This window comes from Atractosteus spatula, chromosome 12 (assembly GCF_055471065.1).
Source record: "Atractosteus spatula isolate fAtrSpa1 chromosome 12, fAtrSpa1.hap1, whole genome shotgun sequence".
NCBI classification, from domain to species: domain Eukaryota; kingdom Metazoa; phylum Chordata; class Actinopteri; order Semionotiformes; family Lepisosteidae; genus Atractosteus; species Atractosteus spatula.
The window spans coordinates 2,259,737-2,284,831 of record NC_142717.1 but is presented as its reverse complement, the minus strand read 5'-3'; the positions used below and the strand labels follow the sequence as shown (position 1 = coordinate 2,284,831).

Below are 25,095 nucleotides of genomic sequence, written 5' to 3'. Positions count from 1 at the left end.
GTCTGTTTCTGTATATATGTCATTATTCTGTCTCCTTTTTTGTATTTCTGGTGTTTAAATAAAAAAAAATATTTAAAAAAAAAGACTAGCAGGCGATACCTTCTCTGACATGACGTAGCCAAAAAAGTCAATGTTTAAGAATAAAAGTTGCCATCTCTGATGAATACATAACTAACTACTACTACTAATACATAAATAACTTTATAAAGATTACCTTTTTTCTATTTCATCAAAGTATACTTAATTACAGCTGTTGAATATTTACATAACCTGAAGATTTGCATTGTTGGAGTGCAGTGCCTATCGGGATGTATTTATTTTTTTACTTAGGAATGTCAGTAAGAACACCGCTTCACCGGCCAAGAGCAAACCTTTATAACTCCCACCCCCCCCCCCCCTCCCCGCATCACCAATGAATAGAATCATCAGATGAAATACATTTTAAAAAACAATTTAGAAGAACGAGCTTCTTCTGCAAACGAAGCGCCGGTCCGCGGCCGGTCGCGGTTTGAAAACGAGCTGGCGAGCTGGCGGAGCCGCAGCCGCCGCCGACGCGACGCGACACGTCACCGAGGTCAGAGCGACACTGGAGCAAAGATGGCGGCCGCCTACGAGAGCTTTCAGCTGTGAGTGCATCCTATTTTTACCTTTTCCCCCCTTAGCCTTCGGCGATTCAGTGGACGGGCTGAGTTCATTCTTAGGGAAGCCAGAAGCGGGGTGAAAAACGGGGACGCTGGGTGCCTTTCCTGCAAGGTCTTTGACCCGGTTTATTTTCCCGAGGAGTGCTTGTCATGGTTATGGGGTCTTGGCTGCACTTAGTACTCGGAAGTGGCGAGTCGCTCAGATGATCGGACGGACTGAGCTGGACTGAGCTTTGCGAGCAGTGAAAATAAGCGAGGTCACAGGGCTGTGGTGCATGTGTCCAAAGCGTCGTTGGTTTAGTAACAGACCCGTTTTTGTGTGCAGAAGAAAAGCTTGCAACTCGGATTATTATGTCGGGGATTGCCGTGTGCCGGGATGGTTTTAATAAAATATTTTTCATCCCACCCAAGCCATGCAGAACTGCGCTTTAGATTTCTGTAGGTAAGGGATCGCTAGCGACGTCACAGATCTAATTCTCCTCGTTTACAGTGACGACTTCCACTCCACTGCCGGTATAATTTCATTGACTCCTTCAGCAACCCAGCAGTCAGAGCAGGAAGTCCGGTGTTGTGTAGTTAAACTGGGCAAATCGTATTTAAAGGTGGAAGCGTATGGCCTGATGGTAGTGAAATTATGTTTGGCATAATGGGTATTGCCATGAACACGTAATTAAGAACTGCTATATCCATTTGAAATAAACGAAAGGAGAACCTACAGTATGTACAATTTCCTGAGAAAGACTGAGTGCACCTTTTGCAAAATGACAGCAGTAACATTCAGACTGCGTATGGTAAGACCATGCTTGAAAGACAGAGAGTCAAGAAAAAGTGGTTACCAAAGTGACTAGTGGTGTCTGTCCTGGCTTAGGTAGTTGAATGAAGTCGCTTTCTTGTAAATATGGAATCCCACACAATGTTGGGTTCCAGTGTACTTTTATTTCTTATCCAACAGAACAGTGCACGTTTAATTTAAAAACAACACAGCTTTCACCCATATGCGATCTGATGTCCTATTGATTCTTTAATAGAAGAACAGAACTCCGCAAATACAGGCCCACAGACAAAAGAACGCAACTGCATATCTGGACGTAACTGGTGCAGTGCCACAGGGATCCGTTACCCAGCCTATCCTTGATTTCTTTCGGGAAACAGCTGGAGGAGATTACCTCCGATCAATTACCTACTGACTACCCAACGGGCCAGACAGCCTCCTCTCACTTGTAAAGTTTTAGAGTTAAAAACGCTGCAAATCTCAGTAGTGCAGTAGTTGTTGGGTAGAATCATGGTGGTGGGTCATGGGTTCGATCCTGGACTGGTGAACCTTCCGGGTGGAGTTTGCATGACCTGCCTGTGCGTGTCTGGTAAAACATGGGGAACTAGGTGAGTGGAACTCATGGTGAGGAAGAGTGTGTGAGGCTCAGCAGCCTCAGCCTGGATTGAGCTGTATCTCCTGCTGTCTTCCTTCACCACTCCTGCTCTGTCTGAATGTGGCTGCTGTCCATCGCTTGTAAACCTGCCTCTCCTGCGGGAGTCACAAAGGCGAGGAGACGTGTGCGTAGCGCCGGCACGCCCTGGGGGGGTGAGACCGTGAGGTATTGCCGATGAGTGGTAGCTTGCAGGAGATAAGAGACCCTAATATGTACTTTAAAAGCAGTCTTGTGCCAAAAACCATCTGTACCCAATGCCAAATAAGATTGATTGCCGTTTTTGTAGCTTTGCCTTCCAGTAAGCCATTGGCTATATTCCATGTTCTTAAAAGTAGTTGTTTAGGAACAGTGATTTATTTTCAGGGTGTGGTACAGTAGGTGCTGGACAAGGCACACCCAAGCAAGTAACCGGTGTATTGGAAACAGATTTTGTAAGTGCACACATGAGTTCTGCTTCTACGTTTGAAAGTACAGTACTTAAAATAGCTCCTTATAGGTGCCGTAGCTGTATGGAAAACAGGTTTTCAGGTTTCAGAGAGTATTCTAGATTGCTCAGATTGACTGTGGGCAGCCCCTTTCATGTAAGTAGAGTACGTCAAGCGAGGCAGAAGCAGTCCTGTGTCACAGGGTTCACTACATTTAGCAAGCAAGAGTGTCTCAGGAAAACTGACTTTTGCTTTCAAAGCTGAGGAAAAGGCTCTGTAGGCTGCCAGTGTCTTCAGCCTGCGGGTATACCATTGCAACTTATTGTAAACAGGGGGGTGGGGGATTCACAAAATACACGTCGATTCACTTTTTTTAGTCTTTTAAATTTAAGGGCTCGCTTATTAACCGAAGATATGCTGTCTGTCCACTCAGTGCTTTCAAGACTTCACATCCTGATTGTTGTGATCAAACAGTGGATCAAACTGAATGTTAATGTCTCGCCCACCATTATATAAGTTTATAATAGGACTGGTTTGCTTTACACATTTTGCTTTAAAGGCAGCCTTTACTGCATTAAGGGTCCTCAGTGATGCATCAGTGTCTCATTATTAACTCACTATTAACTCATTATTAGCCGTGTACTGGGCTCGTGTCAGCTGAGCACTCAACAAACCCAGCTCTCATGCACTGCCTCCCTAACCTGACAGACAAGAGTCAGGACTGATCGAGCTTGTTCCTAGGCTGTGTTGCAGGTCTCTGAACCTGTCATCACAGACAGGGCCACTCATGTTTATCGTAGGCTTATAATCCCATGAAATCGATGTGCATATTGCCATTTTGTGATTTATCTTTTCCTGGAGCGCATCGGTTGTGAAACTTATGTCTCGTTCGCTTATGTAAGGAGCTCCGCACAGCAGGGCTCTTCTGCAAAGGAGCCAGTAATATTTAAGCTTTTGTGCTATAGTGTGTAACATAAACCCAAGAAGAGCATTAACCAGCAAAGACCGGATTCCTGCATGAGTCCCTTATGAATAGTTCACATCCTGCATAACCTGTGTCAGCAAGAAATCTGAAAGAGGAGCAGAACGCGTTGTGTCAGCAGGTTTATGGAATGTGCATCCTATTTTTTTGCACGATATTCCAGTATACTAAGTCCTGATAAACATGCTGATGAATAATTCTTCCTTTTGTGATGAAGAAGTCATCCTTAAAAGTCTTCCAAATGGGGCTCCATGTACTAGGACTTATGAGCAGAGAAAGCAAAAAACACAATAAACCTCATGAAAGAATTGAATTTATTCAATTTGCTCGTCAGAAATGTGTTTTATATTGTGTGTCACAACATGAGATGGTCTCATGCTAAGACTGGGACAGCTATATATTCGTGCCCTTTCTAATAATTTCACACTTGTCTCCTCATCAGGGCAAGGCTGAGATAGTGAGGAGTGAAGTGTTTGTCACCAGACAGGTTCTCCCTAAAGGAGCTGCAGTACAGACTTTCCATCTGTTGCCCTAGAGTCCAATAACCCATATTTAGATTAGTCTGTAACCTCACGTCAGGAGATTATCATTTTGGCACCAACCATCAGCCTAAAAACTAAGACATAACTCAAAATACCTTGGCCTACATGTGGCAGATTCAAATTCAACTGATAAGGATGATTTAAAATGCTGTACAAATGAACTTTTTCTATTCAATAAGAGTGTCGCACATTTTCAAGTAGTGAAGATTTTTAAGTTCTGCTTCAGTAAGTCAGGTTTAATCAGTCCAGGCGTAATGTGTTCACACAGCGGGTCCCGCGAGTCGAGAAGCAGAGTTTTCATATTGCCAGTGGGTGGAGTATCTGCTGGAAACCCAGTGAGCTGGAGTTCAGGGTGAAAGATATCCAAAGATAGCAAGCCACAACCCAGCAGTGTGGATGCTTTGGAAGATGTTTTATGTCAGTTATCAAGGTTTGTTTTGGAAAATACATTGCATTTGATAAACAGGGAAAAAGATTCAGGGCATTCATAATTCAATTAGTGCTTTGCATTTCATATTGTCATTTAATAGAGGAGATGTGTATTTACTCCAGATTTGTGTTCCAGGCTATTGTAAAAGTACTAGGTCATGTGTTTTTTTTAACTGGTACAATGCTTTTAACAGTACTCTACAGTGCAGGGTATTGTACAGTGTAGTGTAGTCTACAGTGTGTTCTTTGTAGTACTTTAAAATTGTATCTGGGAGGTGAAAACTTACTGCTTCCCCTCGGTTCAGACATTAAAAATGTCCCCTTGTTTCCAGCGAAATGCTTTGCTCTGTCTGTAAGGTATTGGCCTACTACACTATAGTCCTGCAAGCCCTGGTTCATCTTTTCAGTTCACAGCACTCTGCTACAGTACAGTGCAGCGCAGCAGAGGGAGAGTACAGCAGCCTCCTAGCTGGTGCTGCAGGAATACTAACAGCTCCTTCACATTTACACCCAGCTGTGTTTCTGGCTTTTAAGAGGTAGCGACTCATCTTGTAGGCCTGATAATCTTTGTACAGCTGAGCAGATCTGACAGCAGACCTCAAAAACTGCAGGTGTGGCGCGTATTAGTAAAGCTTTAGTACTAGAGGATGATGTCTGGGACTGAAAAATGTCACATGTACAGACAGAGTGCTGTTTGAAGATGAGAAGAATCAGTCAGCTTGTGGCCTTCGATGTAAATGAAAGTGCTGGGAAAAGAAACCTGATTTTTAGGCTTAATATATTTAAAGTTAAAGTCTTCCTCCAAAGGTGCTTTTTAAGAAAAGGAAGAAGAAACAACTGCTTTCAGGTTTCAGTTAATACAGTACCTTTATCACACGCTGAGAATACAGCAAAGAAAACAACAAATCAACAAGAATAAATCAATATTAATATGGCACGTGAGAGTAAGGGAGCATTCTGAAGCAGGTTTATTCGGAGGCCTGAGAAGTATTAGTAATTCTGGATTTTTGATGTGTATGGACCGACTGTACACGCACACAGAGGTGAAGAGCTAGTGGAACTACTGAGCCCTGCCCTCATGCTGAGCAAGCGTGTCACTCTTTTACACAGGCACACAACACCCGAGAAGTTCTACATAGAAGCTTGTGATGACGGTGCCAACGATGTCCTCGCCATCGACCGGGTCTCCACAGAAATGACCCTCACAGGTAACGAGCTGGAGACCCCACAGCCTGAGGGGGACATGGGCCTCCTCTGTCTCTCATACTGCCTCTGAAAGGACAGGAAGAGATTTGCCTTGTTTTCATTAATATGCTTGGGCAGTTTTTAATTGTATCAATATTTTAACCTATCAGGACATAGGACATACCACAATGATATTTAAATATTCAAATTATATACTCAAAGCTGAAGTAGTTTTGTTATATCAAAGGAATTTGTTCAGCTAAGTTTAAGAAACGTTTTTTTTAAATATATGCCAGAACTTTTTTTTTGTGCTAAAGAACTGTTTTTCAGGTAGCGTTTTATGCAGAAACTGAGTTATTTGCTAGCAGATGAGAAAAAGGTCATCTCTGCATGCCAAACTATAACTGGAGCTGCAGAGCATGACATAGTGTATCACGAACATCCTGAGAGGACAGAAGTGGAGAAGGCAGGTTTGAGATCAATACATTTAGTGTCTTGGCCAATTTGCATAAAATTGGTTACTTTCCAGAACTGTTCCTTAAAGAGCTAAATCTGCGCTCCCTGTGATATAAACTCTTGTTTGTTTTGTGCTGCTCTTGGTGTGTGAGAGCACATGCTGATGTGGTTTCTGGATTAAAAGGCCTTGTGTTCAGCATGCTGAAAGCTTATCTTCTCCGGGAGAGTGACTGGTGTCTTGTTTCCTCAGTGAAGAAAGACGTTCCTCCTTCAGCGGTTACCAGACCAATATGTGGCATCATGGGAACAGTACGCCTGGTTGCAGGTGGGTTGGTGATACTGGATTGTCAAGGCCTGTTCTTGTATTCAGCGCAAGAAAAAAGATATAGGAATTATTAGAAGGTGAGGTTAGATCTGCACGTACACTCCTGCAGAATTAGAAACTCAGTTTCACTGTGGGGTTTCTGTTTACACCATGAAGACAGTGATGAAGTCATTGTAAGTCACCCTGGATATTTGTATATTAATAATAATATGGTAAGTGATAGAGGGGTCAGGTGGCCAGCAATCCAGAAGATGCTTCTGTGGATGCAGCATGTTTACTGTGGTTTGGTAGTTTATTGCTTTTGAGTTGTTTTGTGCACTGTGCTCTGGTCACAGACGTGTGCTCTTTGTAGGTTAGACACTACAGAAGAACCAGTGTACAATAATCCATATATATATAATAGACTAGATGGGCTTTACTGACATATCTTAATAAAATTCTGCTACACTAATTCTTAGGAGGTACTACCCAAGTGAAAACTAGATGCTGTATATTCTAATACATCTGATGCATGTGTTTAGTGCAGGTCTTCACAAGGATCACAAATAAAACAATTGTCTCAATGGAAATACTCAGGAATTGGGGAAAAACCACAGGATGTAAAGATAGAAATATGGTCTACAAAGGCCAGGATGTTCACTTGGGAACATTTTATCTCCTGTGAGATTTTAAACAAACAAAAACCCCATAGTACTTTGGTATTTGTACATGTTAAATCTCAGCTCGGATGGTGTGATTCACTGTTAAATAAGCAGACGTTAAGCACCGTTTCAGCTATTTTTGCTTGAGCTGGAACACATTTGTTCAGAGTCGTAATAAGGATTTTCACTGCAAGTGGGTCACGAATGTAATCCAATGCAGAATACTGGCGTTCAAAAGAGAAAAATCATGTGCTGAGTATTCAAGCCAGAGCTATTTTTTTGGTCAGTAGTCATAATGCACTTTCACACATGAGGTGCGGGCTTGAAATGTTAAGCATGCAACTGCTTCTTTTGTAGAATTAGGAATAGGCTAATATTCTACTTCATCTGGTGAAAGAGAATTGTTTTGTTCTCATATAGCTAAATAATGATAATGTTCAGTGAACTTTATTTTTTCCCCCGCAGGCATGTATCTTATTGTTATCACCAGGAAGAGAAAAGTTGGAGACTTATTTGGTCATGCTATCTGGAAGGCGACAGAATTTGATGTGATATCTTACAAAAAGACAGTGTTGCATTTGACAGACAATCAGGTAATGTTACAAGTTTTCATCTGCATGTGGTTTGTGTTTATCACACTGAAGACTTTAAAACTCTTTTCTTACCATGTGTTTTTATGAGGGAGTGGAGGATACACTGTACATATTCCTCTTCATGTGAACATCATCCTTGTTAGCACCATAAACAAGACTTGGTGTTTCGTGTTGGTACCTTAAAATGACATTTTTTCCATTTAGAATTGGAGATACTCTTATTACCTTTTCAACCCTGTCGGTTCAGCAGACAGGGCTGTCAGACTGACCGCTTCTTGTGGGACTGAAACGCTAGCCAGAGGACAGGTGCATGTCTCACCGAGAGCAATGAAGCTTGATTGCGCAGAAATGCCAGAATCCCCTGCAGACTCAGGGTGACTTGACCATTACAAACCAACCAACTTGTACATGGTACTCTCCTCTCCAACACTGATATATGTCTAATAAAGACGTGTGAGAATGCAATCAACGTGTTGAGAGTGCCACAGCACTTTAAAATTAAAAATAAGCATGGGAGATGGGCAGAACTGAGGAACTAGAAGTTCCTTTGCTTCCGAATTATAACTTTGTACACTTTTTCTTCACAGTTATTAATTCAGTTGGTAAAGTTTGGTCAGGTCAGATATACAGATATGAAGCTAAAATGATTATTTTCTGCATGTAGTCTTTAGTTGCTCGGTGTAGACTCTGGACTGAGCATGAAGAAGCGCTAGGAGAGCGAGTGATCTGAGCAGGCTGTTGAGGTTTTTCCTGTCAGGAGACTGGACTTGATGTATTGGAAGCGTGGTGGAGAGGGGAGGCCAGAACAGCATGAGTGCTGAAAAGGCTTCACAAACTTTACAGGATGAGCCAGGTCCGTGCAACAAGAAGCGATGTAATCAGTCTTATTGGTAGCTGGTTTTTGGTTTGTCGGTGGTGCATGTGTTTCATATAACCGGCTACCTGTCTTCTCGGCGTGCATGTGGTTGTCCGACCTATGATGTGTTGGATCTCCTCGATTAACCACAATATAGGAAATCAGTATTTGCTAAAATAAACCTGTCTATAATAATGTTTAAATAAGCTAGTGAGAGTCTAGCCTTCAAAACTGACCGGAAGAAGGAGAGGCTTTGAGGAAGAGGAGGAGGAAGGTGAATAAAGATGTTCTTTATTTCTCTTTCTTGCTTCTGCTTATGCTGTGGTTCATCACTGTTGAAGGTGTATTCTTCAATAGTAATATGAGGGACTTAGTCATTCGCAGTGAAGGTAATTATCCTGAGTAGATCGTCAGAAACGCCCTTTGATCATTTGAGTTAACTGTCCTCTTCGTCCCCTCAAAGCAAGGCAAACGCCTCAAGACAGTCCTCTCTGTTCTTAGCTTTCTGAACTCAGATCTTCCTTGGTAAGGAAATGCATCTAAACTTTGCTGTCCCCAGGGTGAGGACAATATTGATTGACCTAATGCACATTTAGTTCGCGTTGCATGTAAAGGGGAGAATATTAACATTTTCAACTGGATAAAGTAATTGTTAGAGTAGTTTTTTTTAGATTTAAAAGCATTTCTCTTTTGCATAATAAAAACTTCAAACCCACTTTGAACAAGTGGGTTAAACCCTGCAAACCTAACCTCCAAAACTGAAATGTTGTACTTTTTCATGAGCATAAGTATTGTTCTTCTTACCAGATGCAAGACAACAAGACCTTCTTATCGATGATCAACAATGTCCTGAGCACAGATGGGTTCTACTTCGCCACCAGCTATGACCTGACCCACTCCCTACAGCGCCTGTCCAACACCAGTCCCGAGTTCCAGGAAATGAGCCTGCTGGAAAGGGTAACGGAGTTTTCCTGGGTCTCTGCAGGCTTAGCTTTTTGTAGGACTGATGTAAATACTGATTAAAACAATAAAACGGTCTTCTGAATGCGAGTTAAATTTGAACACTTAAAGTCATAATGCTTAATGCGGTACTGAAACGGAATCCGTATGATGTACCAGGTCTTTCTTCAAAAATATAGCCTTTTAAGTAGTAATATACACTTAATTTCATTTAGAAAAAGATTTAAATGTCTTGTAAAGTATAGAATGTCAATAGTGAGAGAGCTAGAAGTATTGCAGTATGAGGTTAACGAAGTTACAGGCTTAGAAGGGAATTTGATGGTCAGTAGCCATAGATCACTACATACTTAAACTTTTCCATCTCTGTTCATGAATCCATGACTCAAACATGCATTAACCGGTGTAAATTAAAAATAAGATTTTGGTAACGGATGTTATTTCTTCATCTTATAAAAACACTTAGCTGTATGTGATTCCTGTCCTTTTTCTGAAAATAATTGCAACATCTGAAAAAAAATGATGTTCTGAAATGAAAATATCTTTAATATGTACTGCACATATACTCTTTTTTAAAGAGTTTAAATGTCACGTTTATAAAGCTTTGTGTTTAACAGTAACGACAGAAGAGAAATAAGCCTGGGCACTGCAGACCAGCGCTCTCGTTCATAATAAATGAGGCATTCTGGTTCAGATTACAGTGTGAAGTTCTTGGCAATGAATTAGTTACATAGGAACTGTCTTTTCCATGTCATGCAAAACCAGAAGGGCTTGTAGCAATCTAAGAAACAAATATCCCAATGATTCTAGGTTCAGGATGACGCCTATAATGGAAGACCAGATATAGCACGTTTTATTGACAATTCAGCGTTTTATGCGACGAAATTCACCTGAATAAGGATGAGATTCTTCATATATTTTCAGGTTTTGGTTATGAGTCCTAAACATTCACAAATTTGTATTTAATTATACATTTTCTTCAGTCCACCGCTTAATCAGAACAACCTAACGACACCAGCTCCTGAGGAAGCTTTGTATAGAGTCACCAAAAATAACCAGATAGCCAAATAGTGATTCAACAGGCTAATACTGTAAAGTAAAACGTTTTGTTTTTCCCTATTGTACAGTACCTACTAATTGTGCCTAGACTGTATGTACAGTGTCCAAATATATTTTTTTCTAGGGATGTTTAGCACATGTCCTTCTATTTTCACTTGCTTTTCCTGGTGCCTGTCGCAGTGACTTAGTGCATCTGTTTGTTAAAGATTTACTTACGAACCCAGGAGTAAACGTGTGCCCTTATAATTCTCTCCTCCTTTCCCAAATAACGGCGAAGGGCAGGGAGCTGGACAGACAGTAAGTTTGTGTCTTGACATATGGTGCTGTTTCTGGTGTTTGCAGGCAGACCAGAGGTTTGTCTGGAACGGGTATCTCTTGAGAGAATTCACAGCACAACCTGAGGTAAGTGTAGGGGTCAGGGGGGGTTTTAATCATTCAAAACACTGTGTGCTTTCTTGGGTCTTCATCTTTAAATGTTACATTTATTTTGCACCTATCAAGGTCAAATGCACAAGAGCCAGGAATTCGTTTTTACAGCTGCAAAAACCAGATATCACAAATACTGGGTTCTGTTATTTCGTTGCCAACAGAGCAAATATTTGGTGTGAAATCAAACGAGGGTCCTGTGCAGTGGAGAGAGGAGCAAAGAGTACTGCACAGGTCCTCATTAGTGCTGTGCTGCCTTGTGAAACGTGTTCCGCCTGACCCCTTCCACAGTATTTCCCCTTCTGGCATTATTTCCACATGTATTCCTAAAAATTGGGAAATAACCCAAGAACGACTTTGAGCGCTTGAAAGTTCAGTTGTTATTAGACCATTCAGGTACCAGTAAGTGGATTTCACAGAGCAAATGCAGAATATGAAAGCACCTACAGTATCCTGCATGAATTCTGAACGCATTTCTGCTTATAGAGGATGTGAGTATAGTCAGTTTCAATCATAATAAAATATACTAAAAACAACAGGCATTTTGGCAGATGTGCGATTAACACAGAGCCATTTTTTTTAACCTCTGGATTTGTGTCATACGTGTCAGTAAAGTCAGGATTTCAGTATTTCGCCTGAATGGGACTGGGACTAGATCAGTCTTTTTCCTTCCCCTCAGTTGATTAATTCACACTTAGCCCAATTAGGGTTCTCGTAGCAAAACAGTTCACGGGAGGTTCATTAGTGTGCTTTTCTTTCATCTGTCCCACAGCTTCACAAGTTCGCCTTTCCAGTACTACATGGATGTATCCTTTCCTGGCGCACGTTAGTCTTGCTCATCTTCACATGATTTAATGTATGGGAAAAGCTGTGTATCAGAGAATTGGTTAGCAGTGTGTTGAACACGTTTGGACATGCAAACTTCTATCCTGTTAGACGTTACTTTTATACAAATGTGTCCAACATCTAGATGAAACAGCCATCTATACAAAAGCAGTTTTTGTGAGCAATGGCCTTGGAGCTTGAAAGAAGCTTGTAAAAAAAACAAACGCTGTATTCATGCCTTTCAAATAGAGCTTTCTAATTGTCTAAGTCTGCCAAGTGTTGCTGTAAAGTGATTATTAATAAATGTGTAAAGCTTCTTTTAATGGATTAGCTTTTTCACATGCTTTCCCTTGAGTTTGAGTAAGATTGCATAGTCTGTATTAACTTCGGATCTCAGAGAACTAGATCCAGTTATTGTTACTATACTATGTTTTTGTGTAATTCCGAATTGTACTTCCTATAATTATTTTATTGTTGGTGCCGTTTAATTTAGTCAGGAATCTGTGTTTTTGCTTGCTACAACACTCACTGATGTTAAAAGATACCTGGGCAGTATACATTGTTGAAACAGAGGGGTTTAGTGTTTATAAGGGGCCACTAGTGAGAATTGCATTGTAGCACAATGTGTTTTTGTGTTTTTATGCCCATAAGTAGTACCTGTAATGGTGTTTTAAAAGAATCAGATTGGTCTTACCTGTATTTCAAGTGTTATTGCTTAGTCAGGTAGGGAGAAGGCCTGAAGTAATTTTATATGGCATTAAGCTACTTTCTCAGCATTGCTGCAAACAATCTGGTTGTAGAATACGAAGAATCTGGAGCTGCATTTTGCCTGGTAGCAGAGGCTAAGGCAAATTTTGGACTGTAAAACTAAATAAAAACATTTGAGCGAGGTGCTTTGTCGGTATCCAAGTTTCAGATTAACAAGCAGAGGTTAATTCCACACCGAGAGGCAGAAAGCAAGAAATAAAAACGCCATTTCAGCAGTAGAGTCTTCTTCAGGCATGTTGCAGAATGAGAAACACTGCAGGAATATGAGACTGAGAGACGTGTAAAGAGAACATAAGAGTGTGAATTTGTTTTTGTCCGAAGAAATGGAAATAACAAACTCCAAGGAAAGTGTGAAAGGCCAAAGTCATGAAAATACAAAAGTACTAATCACCTACACTGTGTCACTGACAGACGCAAACTCGTCGCAAAGATATTAGTATATATGGAAGATCAAACTAGTAATAAGGTTTACATGAAGGCAGTCGCACCTTAAAGCTGTCCTTTATAATGTTCTCTGCAGCGTCCTTGCTCAGCACTGTTTAGGAAAATCGAATTTTGGGTTTTGAGACAAAGTAAACTGCTAGATTTGCTTCTAATTGGTCTGCGAAACGCGTGCAAGCGAACTCCCCCGTGCGGATTAAATTTGCCGAGAACTGAAATCATTGCAATAACTCCTGGAAGACTGGTCGCACGGTATGACCCTGAACCCCAGCCCCCAGTCATCGCTATGAAGTCCGGCTGCATCAACGGGAAGATCTTCGACTGGGTCATCATCTCCAGGAGGAGCTGTTTCCGCGCTGGCGTGCGGTACTACGTGAGAGGTGAGAGCTCCCTTTGCCCGCCTGTTCTGTCACACTGTCCTCGTCTTACTTCCTTCCGCTGGCACTGCCTGTCCCTTGTCCTCCCTGCAAGGGGTCTGCAGTCCCACGAGTTTCTTTCTCTCTGTGAGGGGTTTACTCATCTCAAAACCATCCAAGTGATCTTAGATTTAAGAGTACAAGCTACGTTTCTATGATAGTTACAATATTTTTTGCATGGCTTTGCAGACTTTAACTGAAACTGACATGCGCCCCATTTACTAACAGGACACCCCTGTTTACTTGTGGAAAAACAAATTGCAAGAATACCCTTGATTCCTTGCTTACAATATGGTGACACTTTTAGGTCCGGCGTCCTGATCAGGCTTGATCATGTATTTGTGACATGGAGTGGTCTTGTCTTTCCAGGTATTGACTCTGAAGGGCATGCTGCTAACTTTGTGGAAACGGAACAGATTGTACAGTACAGTGGGGGCAAAGCTTCGTTTGTGCAGGTGAGCTGAAAGAAGAGGGTTAAGTTCAACATACCAGCCATAGATGGAGAATAACCTTCATCTGCAGTGATTTGCTATCATTGCCAGAGGTGCTCTGTGTTGTGCTTCTGTATGAATTGCCATAAACATGAATTACATGTCGATGTCCATCTGCGCCAAATATCTTATAAGGGGTTTGCGAATGTCCAGCGTTATTCATGGCTGTTTATCTCTTACTTCTGTTTCTGCTTATTGAATCACTGAAGTACTACTGAGAATTTTAAAGCATCATATATAAGTTTATTATGTCTTGCTGTACAATGATTTAGATTCTGGTGCAGTGGCCGTCGCAGTGGCCCCTCCCCCCGTGGGCGTGTCAAGCACAGTGCCCCCTCCCCCTGTGGGTGTGCCTTTATTCAGAAATAAAGGCAAGCAAGTTGAGGAGGGGCTGTTTGCTGAAGTTATTGGAAACCATATCCTTGAAGTAAGGTCTTTTTGACACTCAGGACAAATAAACTCTGCATTTGTGAGCAAATAACTCAGTTAAGTCAACAATTAGCACTGGGGATTTAGAGCTGGAATGAAATCCAGTGATTTCATTGTTTGGGGGAAAACAATGAGAGCCTTAATTTTTTTTTTTAAGGTAATGTTACCTTACAGTTTTTGCAATCCTTACGTTTCAGACTCGCGGATCCATGCCGTTCTTCTGGTCTCAAAGACCAAACCTCAGATATAAACCAAAACCACAGATAAGCAAAACAGTGAATCACGTAAGTTATTCCCATCATTACTTATGGCTTTAAATTCACTGTATAGCATGTCAGTCTGTTCCTGGAAACACCACAGAAGTATCTGTGGAATCTGTATTTAGGGCCAGGGGCAATTTTACCAGGAAACGTCTCATTATTGTTTTTAAACCACCATTAAAAGTTGAAACCGCTGCTTTTCTGAATGTAGAAAGGATGAGAGAGTCCAGTCAGTTTTACACGTACCTGAACACTTACATTTACAAATATACTCATCTGAAGACCCTGACAACCTTTATACTAATTCTGTGACGTATCATGGTCAAAGCAGGAGTGAGCAGATTAAGGCATTTTGCAACAATAAATGAAAATTTAATATACACCTGTTCTGGAAAATATACAGTATGTAGTGTTTTCTTTATTAATACTTTGTGCATTTAATGTTGCATACAATTTTTCTTTGTAGTCTGATGGTTTCCAGAGGCATTTTGACTCGCAGATTATCATCTACGGAAAACAAGTGATTTTAAACCTGGTATGTCTTTTCCCCTGTAACGTTTCCATTTCCGAAGGGAGGAGTTTGTGTCGTGCACATTGAAGAGAAAATCGAATCCGTTTTCGTTCCAGGTCAACCAGAAGGGCTCTGAGAAACCCTTAGAGCAGGCTTTTGCCAAGATGGTGTCGAGCCTGGGCAATGGCATGGTGAAGTAAGTGTGGTTCAGTTCCAATCGCGATTGGATCATTCTGTTGCTTGAGAACTAATGATTATTAGAAATCCATTGATGAGAAGCTGCCATTCTCCTGTTTAATACTCGGAATCTCAGGTGTGTGGCCGTCTCAGGCGGTGTTCCCTGGCCTGTGTGCGCAAAAATCTCAGGTTGTGCACATTTGTTCCCCAGTGACAAAAACGTGTGCGCACTAAATCGAGTGTATGTAAAATTGTAAACCTGAAATTATTTTTTGTTAATATAGTCATTCTCATAGAAGCATAGAGATCCAAAAGACCGGGACAACGACTCGGCGAGCCCAGTCATAGAGACTGAGTGCCGAGCGAGCAGGAGCTATGAGGTTCGAGACTACGAGAGCAGAGATATCGATTATCGAGTAGAAATAATACTGCACACAGCCAAATTGAGCCTCTCGCAGCCAGTCTCACTTGGTCAGTTTAGCATTTTTCAATTGACAACCGTGTTTGTTTTATTATGATCATATTTTGGGGGGAAATTATATATTTTTTAATTAATTACATTTCCTATGTGCGCTGATTTCATAACCTGTGCGTGCGCACACACGCACACAGCTTAGAGGGAACACTGGTCTCAGGCCTAGGTCAGGAGCGTCCTGGGTTTGAGACGGTCAGCACCGTGACCTGTGATTTCAGCATGAACACAAGCTGTGTGTCTCCCTCCCCGGCTCAGATACATCGCGTTTGACTTCCATAAGGAGTGCAGTCGCATGAGGTGGGACCGGCTGCAGACCCTAGTGGACAAGGTGGCGGAGATGCAGGATGAGTTTGGGTATGCTGTTCTGTTTGTTTGTTTTTTAAGTCTGAAGTCTTGTTTATATTTGATGTGGTACCTGAAGTAGCAGGCTTTCCTTTGCTAATGTCATTTTACACCTTGTAACGGGATGTAAAAAGTTCTGCGTGTAAGCTCCACGTAGCGTATAGAACTTCGATCTACTTCATTCTGTTTAGGGAGCTGTCTTTGATTTTTTGTTTCCTTCAGAAAAGCAGTAATAACAAAAGAGCAGCTTTTACTTCTGCATTTGGTGTTGCGTTCTTTACACAATGCAGCTCATCCTTGAGTGCACTGGAATAGATGCACAAATGGGTGAAAGACAGTGTTTTATTGACATCGCGACCATTTGAATGCCATTTTGAGCCATTTGTAGATCTTTGTCGTCGGTGTCATGCCATGATCTGATTGATGAGGGGCGTACGAGTCCCTGATGGGCCAAAAGCTCAGGATCAGGAGTGCAAGTGATCAGTAAGAGCTGACTAGTGGTGCTCGAAGAGCTTTGTGACTACAGGCATTGCGAAGCCTTCGGGCTTGAGGCTGCAGGGCGGCACCCTGAGCAGCCGTGCCCGGCTGGGGGCTCTCCCCGCAGGTACTTCCTGGTGGACGCGGAGGGGAAGGTGCTGCAGCAGCAGGAGGGCACGTTCCGCAGCAACTGCATGGACTGCCTGGACCGCACCAACGTCATCCAGAGCCTGCTGGCACGGCGCTCCCTGCAGTCCCAGCTCCAGGCAAGCAGGGGGGCAGGGAGGGGGCAGGGGGGCAGCGGGCAGGGAGGGGGCAGGGGGGCAGCGGGGCAGCGGGGCAGCGGGGCAGGGGGGCAGGGGGGCAGCGGGGCAGTGGGCAGGGGGGCAGCGGGCAGGGGGACAGGAGGCAGGGGGGCAGGGGGACAGCGGGCAGTGGGCAGGGAGGGGGCAGGGTGGCAGGGGGGCAGGGGGGCAGGGGCGCAGGGGGGCAGCGGGCAGGGAGGGGGCAGGGGGGCAGGGGGGCAGCGGGCAGGGAGGGGGCAGGGGGGCAGGGGGACAGCGGGCAGTGGGACAGGAGGCAGGGGGGCAGGGGTACAGCGGGCAGGGGTACAGCGGGCAGTGGGACAGGAGGCAGGGGGGCAGGGGGACAGCGGGCAGGGGGGCAGGGGGGCAGCGGGCAGTGGGCAGGGGGGCAGGGGGGCAGCGATGAGGTGCTGACAGAAGCTCTCCGTGTTCGTCCGGAGCGGAGTTACAGCGCTGCTGTAGCTGCACCGGTTGCCTCAGGTGCTAGCTGGTAAACAAGCGGCTGGAGCTTTTCAGTTTTCTGAGCGGCTCCTGACATGTCTCGCCTGCTCCCAGCATGCCTTGTTGGGTCACGCAAACTGCAGCCTGTGAAATAAAAGCTTTTTGTTTCTATTAGGGTCGTGTACATTCAGTTGCATCCGAAAAGTACAGTTTAACATGTGAACTGTAAAGCCTGGCTGTTTTTTTTTAATTCTAAAAGAAATGAATTGGCTACTTTAGCCACCTGAACCTGTGGTTAGATTAAGGATAGTTTTTTTCTTTTTTGTTTTTGTCAACAGTGTTGTGAAGGGCAATCATGAATTTGCATTCATTTGCATAACTTGCAAAGCTTTCTTTTACTGTGTCTTGCATAAGTGCTGTCTGTATTTTCATCCACTCTGATCCTGTCCTTGGAGGGCGGCGTGTACTGTGTGTCTTTCTGCTGTTGTAGGCTCGGAGTTTTGTTCTTGAACTCTGTGAGTTATTTAATCTTGTGACATAAACTATTTTACAGTCCTCTCCTTTCAGTCGCAGTAGGAGGGCAGCTCATTTTAACACGCAAATGGCACGATTTCAGTGATGCACGTTGAAAAATAATTGCTGTTTTACATGAGTTTATGATGAAATAACAACATTGTAAGGTTGTCAGACTTTAAATCGCTTGGTTTCGTGGGCTCTGCAGCTGGGTTCTTTCTTATCAATAACACTGATTGGCCTAGTTCCGTTGTATTGTTGATCACATCTACTTCTATTGCCTTTTCCAGAGGCTGGGTGTCCTCCATGTTGGACAGAGGATTGAAGAACAAGCAGATTTTGAGAAGATCTACAAGAACGGTGAGTGGTGTCAGGTCACGAGCTCTGCCAAGACCCCCGTTTGTTTTTTTTACTGCGTCATTTTAACGGCCGACGCCTCTTCTTTTGCCAGCGTGGGCAGACAACGCCAATGCTTGCGCCAAGCAGTACGCAGGAACGGGGGCCTTAAAGACGGATTTCACAAGGTAATACTCCAACACTCCAAACATCTTACATTCCCGGCTTCTCATTCGGAAAGATTCCAGTCATTCACCAGCCTGTTGACCTTCACACCTCTGCAATTTCCCTCACGGGATCAATAAAGTATCTATCTATCTATCTATCTATCTATCTATCTATCTATCTATCTATCTATCTATCTATCTAAAGGCTGATTTTTTTCTGGCAAAGTAAAAAAGCAGGAGTTTTTTTTTTCTTAGTTAATTTTTGGCATCTTAAAATCTGTAATTTTGTCACGTTTGAAATCAGCGTTGCGGGTCCGGGTCATCTTGAGTCTTGATAGATCAGTCATAATTGAGACTCCCTCGGGCTTATCTGTGTTTGGATTGGAATATTTTTATAATCATTCCGTGGGCTGATGCTTAAAGGACAATGCGTTTTCAGATAGCCGATATGAAAGTGAGCAAACAAGTATATTGCACGTATCTTTGATATTATGGGAAACTACCAATCATTTTTGGTCCTGCTTTTTATGAGCTTTAATGATCAGTCCCAAAACAAGTCAACCCATGTTGAAGTTCGCCCTCTTTCGCGGTGTTTCACTTGCTCCACAGCCCCACTACATGTAGCCCAAGCCTTTTTGTGCTGGCTGTGAAGGAACGGTGGATTTCAGGGGCAGAGAAGGTCAAGTGTTAGGCCAGCGTTCAGACCGAAAGGGCCCAGCAAACTCGACAAAACCGTTCTCACCCCAAGCAGCAACTAAAGCTCATGTTCACGGCCCGCATGAGGAGCCAACAGGCTTGTTTCCTGTGGTCTGAAAGCCTCCCGTCTGCCTGCCAATACCATGAATCACACCTCCCCTCTTTGCCAAATCCGGGAAACAAAAGGAGAGTGGTTTGGACGAGGCTGACACATTCTTCACGTGTCTGTTCAGGACTGGCAAGCGGACCCAGTGGGGCCTGGTGCTGGACGGCTGGAACTCCATGATCAGATACTACAAGAATAACTTCTCGGACGGGTTCAGACAAGTAAGCTCCCATCTCCTAATCCAGGCTTAACCAAGTGTATAATGGCGTACATCATGATACCTGCCATAACCCCTTCCCACAAATTCTGTTTCCAGGACTCCATAGATCTCTTCCTTGGGAATTATGCAGTGGATGAAGCAGACGCTTTAACTCCTCTGCACGTACAGAAAGACTGGAAGTTCCTGACTGTGAGTTTATCCACAATACTGGAGGGAATGTCTGCTTAGATAGGTGGTTTAACAAGCTGTACACTGCCTGAGGTGGAGTAGTTTTATGAAACAATGTCTTTTTTTGCATGTTCTATGCTGCCAAGCATGCCTAAAAACTGCTGGAGCCTGTAGTTTCTTGCTGTCATGTCCAGGAAATGTGTTTGTGCTTCACCTAGCAAACACTTTGTGTTATTATTCCCTGTCTAGTATAATTGCCCTTAGAGTTTTTTTTTATACATTTCTTCTTCTTTTTCAGTTGCCTATCATTATGGTAGTTGCGTTCTCCATGTGCATCATTTGTCTCCTAATGGCAGGTAAGCATACAGTATCTGTTTACAAAATAGCCCCTTGTTTGAAAATGAATACCCATTGAGATCACTGCTCTAACAAATACAAAGATACTGCTCTTCTAAAGCTGTTAGAAATATGATGAAACATGACTGTACGTTTTTTAAGAGTGAAAGAAAAAAAAGAGGCCAGTAACATTTGGCCCTTTGTATTGTAACGGGCTTACATTATTGAAAGTACATTATTAGTCTGAGCTGTCTCAGCTAACCTTTAGAGCACTTCGGTGTGCGGATTCTGATCAGCAAGGGCAGCTGAGACATTACAGTTCTGTCGTGCGTGAACTTGGGTTCTGCCGGATCTTCTCATCTGCTGCCGAAGCTGCCGGCGGTTCAGTCTTGCTCAAAGCGCTCTTTCGACTGCCTGCTTGCAGGTGACACCTGGACGGAGACCCTGGCTTACGTGCTGTTCTGGGGCACAGCCAGCTTTGGTACCGCAGCCATCATTCTCTTCAACGGCAAGGAGTTCGTCGATGCCCCGAAGCTCGTCCAGAAGGAGAAGATGGACTGAATGTGTGCGTGTGGAAAGCAGATCGGTTACCATGATTCCTCTCTGCAGGCCTGGAGTTTGTACTGACCTGCTCTCCACACCGTGGCAGGAGGCTATCCTCATAAGTGTTGGGTTTTTTTTCTTTAGTTTTATTTTTACCATCAAGAAACAGTTACTGTCTTTGGGTGTTCAGGGGGTGTGGGGATCTAAAAGAAGCGTCATACATCCGGAAAACAAAACCCTCCTCAGTGTCTGACACCGTCCGAGATTTAAATAACCGTTACGTTTTGCTGTTCACCCACGTGCAGCATCTTCTACAGGTGATGTTCAGATTCCAACAGATTGTAGCACAGCACTTATTCTCGTCTTGCAATTCCCACACTTCTTACGCAGAGCAGAATTTGCAGTCTCAAGGGCTCGGGCTTCACAGAGGCTCTTAAATTGCGTGTTGTATATGGTTGGCTATAAATGTGATGTCTATAATCCTGGGGATAAAATGGTTAGCTTTTGCACCAAACAAGATGTATAACAGGGCCGTAGTCAATTCTAGGTTTTTTTTCCAGAATCACTCTTTCAGATTCAAATCAATTCCCAATTCCAATTCCTTTTTTACAATCCCTGAATGGGAACTGGGAATGGACCTTAACCCAGACCTACAAAGAAGTGTTAGTATAGAGAACACTAAAGTACAAATATATTCCATCCTTTAATGGGATCTTTATATGGTCTCAGCATTCAGTATATGCATTGTCGCTGGTTTAACACCCTTTTTAATTAACATACTGACGGAAGACATGTGTAGTGTCCTGGTAGAAATTACATGAATGCTTTGATAAAGTGCAGTTTTCCTTGTCTGTATGTAATTACTTTGTTTTAACTAAATTAATTACTTTGAAGAGGATATACCAAAAAGCCTTATTGACAAAAATAATTGCGTGATTGTCCAAAATAATAAAGGAAAGGAAACCAGAATGAAATCAAGGGGAAAGAAGGAATGCAGTTTCCTTTTTCACCATCTTATACCTTACAATCTTCCAATAAAACAGTCCTTTTACATTTGAGCTCCTGTGTGGGGGGAAATCCCAAACTCCTGAGAGTTGTGACGTTTCACAGGTGTCTCTGAACATTGCCTAAACATTTTTGTTCTTTGCACAGTCACTTTGTAGGAGATTATTTTTGTAAGTTCTTTAACGAGAAGTAAAGTTCCTAGGAGTAACAAAAAATACAGAAAAATAACATTTTGAAAATTGCTGCTAGAACCTTTGAGACAATAATCATCATACCTCATAACTGGGTATCAATTTAAGTTGTAGAAAATTAACATTGCCATATTTAAGATCATATAAAGTTCCCATCGGACCAAATCATTTTAACCATGTAAAGTGCCACATTAGTGGCTGGTCTGTCTGCTTTTGCAAATGTTCTGTTTGATTGCTGGACTTAACACCACTGGGTTGGGTTTTGACTGGTTGCATTGTCATTGTGTTTTGTCTTGTTGTATTGTGCTCTCAGCTCTGCAGTTAATCAGATTTCAGCTTGAATGTCTGCCTTACAAGCTGTTGAACAATGGGGAAAGTGTTGATAGACCTATGGTATATATTGATAATGTAAATTATAATGTTTCTTTCTGATAAGTGGACTTCAGGATGGTCTTAACAAATCAGAGAATGTATAATTGGTTAACATGCCTTGTATGTGTTTTTCCACTTTAAATTTAGTGGTCCAAACCATAAAACATTAACAGTGTTAACGCATTCATTATACTGTATGTACTTTTCTCCCTGGGTCAGCTTCTTCTTAATAGTCTCTTAGCAATATAAAAAGGAAATCACAGACTTGAGATATCAAGTTGTTTTAACCTTTGGTGCACATAACCTACAACTTACTTTTACTCTTTTTTGCATGGAAATTCTTCATTTTTTAAAAAAAAAGCATTTTAACATGATGCAGATACTTTCAATAGAAAAAAAAAGAGTTGTAGGGATTTGTGTTTTAGGTGGACAGAGGTACAGATCCACCCGTAGGTTAAAAGAATACCAGCCTGCTCCCCCTCAAGTTTGTTTTCAGTGCGATCTTTGTCTACGTATACAAATGACTTTCAGATCTTGTTTTTTTTTAATTGTGTAAAATATTTCCTTGTAATTATGTTTTGGACAGTTTCCTTGCACTTCGTACACAGTACACATCTCTGTATACAAAGCTATATTTGAAAATGACCTGCTCCAGTGTGGTTGAGGTAGACTTAATTTAGAGAAAGAAAACAATATTAAAACTCATGTTGTATTGCAATGACTGCTACAAAATATGTCAGTTCATCTGGATCAAATGCTTTACTGCCCTTAAAGGGAACATTGCTGTTTATACTGTAGAATATGACTCCTGAGTTGTTGTACAGCTCTTTGTGCAGATGTAGTGGATATTGGTAAAATCATTTCTGATCATTCTTTTATGTCCTTTCAGTGGATGATATGCTCACCATTCTGTATATTTACCTTGGTAATAATGTGAGAGATGGATTAGGGATATTATATTTCACTTTGTCTCATTAGATTTAGTTGATTTCTAAATATTGACACTTGGTTAGTGTTTTACAGGGAGGGCTGTCTTTAACTTTGCAATAAAGTCATTAATAGATCAACATCTGTTTCATTTCCTATTTCAGTCATTGCTGTTTTATTAGTGCTTTTCCTGTAATGAACTTGAGAAACCATTCCATTATTCAGATGTAAAACAAAATCATTTTCATATAAATGAAGAATAAGGATTTCATTTCAATAATGACAAATATGGTATATTATTAGCGTTCATATTTTACAAACCCCTGTTCTTCCTCTTGCAGTTACATGTCATGGACAAAGTTATATAGTTATAAAATACAGTAGAAGTCAGGGATGAAAATAGGAGTAGTCTTTTAAAGGTAATTTTTGATTAAACTAAGTGCAAAGGTCACCTTTCTTTAACGAAATAATGGTTTAATTGTAACTTCAACACTGCAAGTTAAAATTCAAATGTTTTGTACATCCAAACCTATTTGGGAAGATGTTCTGTTTCAATCCACAAGTCTGAGCAGTCGGTACATGTACAGTGCGCTGATGTTGAGACTAGCTTTACAGACTAGAGCCTCTCTCTGTGCTTTGCATTTGTAGTTCAGTGTTGTTCTGCACATGCCCAGTTTGGAGACGGTGCGCAGCTGTATCGCTGACGGGCTGTATGGTTTCTGCCTTGTTTTAAAGAAATGTAACTGCCACAGCTTTAATTCCATTGTCATAGAATGAATGCATGATCATTGCAGGAACTTTTGTCCAAAGTGAATGAATTCTCAAATTGTGTCAGGTTAACATGGTTGCGGCAAGAGATTTGCATGGACGTGCCCAGGTTACTTGATGTGCAGGAAATTCATCTATTTGTTTGGAATTTACAGTTGTATCTTGTATCTAAATTTAAGTAGAAACTTTTAATGACGGCTATAACCCTGGCAATATCACCATGCATGTGACACGATTTAATCCAAATGCTACATCATTGGCTACACGTTGTATATTTATTGCATGCTTGCCGCTTTTCCTTTCTTGACAGATCAAGTACCATGCTTTTCACACATCTATATGCCTGTCTGCTTTGATCTAGTATCTTTTGAGAGTGGATAAGATAATATAATGACCATTAACTAATTACTGAAGTATTTTATTACCATTTGCTTTGGCCGACTACAAAAAAAGTCAAGATAGCTCTAGCCATCATGATAGAAGGGATCCTATTATGTCTGCTGTGCATAAACAGTAAGAAGCCAGTTCTCTCCCCAATGTATTCAAGGTAAGGGGTAGAGAAAAAATATTTCCAGTGTGTTCAAAATTGTAATGATTTTTAAAAATGTTTTGTTGTGGCTGTCTGCAATACCAAAATATCGTTTTCTCACTTCTGTCATTCCATGTTTTAAGTGGTATGTTTTATTTTACAGAATTAATAAATTCTCATGAAAAACAGACATTTGTAGTCATTTACTTCTGATTTCTCTTCTGTGTGTGCCCAAAACCTGGCTTCTTTTTGTTTTTTGTTAAGCGATTCAGCCGTGACAAGCTCGTTATAAGGAATCATCACATATAAAACAAATAGAGCACGTTTAATGTGGTCTTTCCAAAACTGCACAGGAAAAAAAGTCAAAAATTTCTCATTATAGTCCCTAATAACTGCAGAGAACATGATTGTGCCATATCGCCCCATCTTTATGGAACAGCTGCAACAGAAAACAAATGTATTGGTAAAACTGATAAACATTTGACAACTTTATATGGCATTAAGGTATTTTTAAAGTTTCCAATCACAGACGAAGGGTTAGGCAAATGTTTATGCTTTTATAGCTCCTGGCGTGGAAGCACATCACCTGAAAGGTATGGGCGCTGTTACCCCTTGGCACCGTGTCTCAACCAGCCTAGACTAGTAATCTTCCACATTTCGAGAGGAAACGCATCTCGAAAATACTAGTGCACGATGCTTTATTTTCAGTAACACGTTTCCACGCACAGCAACGAAACGAATCTCCCAGCTTCGTCCCCCTCAGACACCCTGTAAGAGGGTGCAAAGGAACAAGTAATAGGTTTATTTCATGCTGAAAAAAAGAAGAAAGAGAACACAACGTTTCGGCCGTGGAGCCTTCTTCACACCTGAATTCCATGCTGAAAAAAAGAAGAAAGAGAACACAATGTTTCGGCCG

General features: G+C 41.9%; 1 protein-coding gene across 1 annotated transcript; it reads left to right on the top strand.

The window, feature by feature from the left end:
- Positions 1 to 548: 548 nt before the first annotated feature.
- sacm1lb (SAC1 like phosphatidylinositide phosphatase b) lies at positions 549 to 24,367 on the top strand. The gene is made up of 20 exons (XM_088928641.1): positions 549 to 626; positions 5,557 to 5,654; positions 6,338 to 6,412; positions 7,519 to 7,646; positions 9,310 to 9,459; positions 10,861 to 10,920; positions 11,717 to 11,750; positions 13,257 to 13,358; positions 13,764 to 13,849; positions 14,512 to 14,598; positions 15,041 to 15,109; positions 15,202 to 15,281; positions 15,993 to 16,091; positions 16,684 to 16,822; positions 18,106 to 18,175; positions 18,267 to 18,339; positions 19,248 to 19,341; positions 19,437 to 19,529; positions 19,807 to 19,864; positions 20,269 to 24,367. The coding sequence occupies exons 1-20, from the start codon at positions 598 to 600 to the stop codon at positions 20,403 to 20,405; spliced, it is 1,761 nt and encodes a 586-aa protein (XP_088784767.1). The 5' UTR covers positions 549 to 597; the 3' UTR covers positions 20,406 to 24,367.
- Positions 24,368 to 25,095: the final 728 nt, after the last annotated feature.

Coding starts and splice junctions, on each gene's coding strand:
- sacm1lb (XM_088928641.1), top strand. CDS start 598: ATGGCGGCCGCCTACGAGAGCTTTCAGCT. Junction 14,599..15,040: donor TAAGCAAAACAGTGAATCAC/GTAAGTTATTCC, acceptor TTTTCTTTGTAG/TCTGATGGTTTCCAGAGGCA. Junction 15,110..15,201: donor AACAAGTGATTTTAAACCTG/GTATGTCTTTTC, acceptor TTTTCGTTCCAG/GTCAACCAGAAGGGCTCTGA.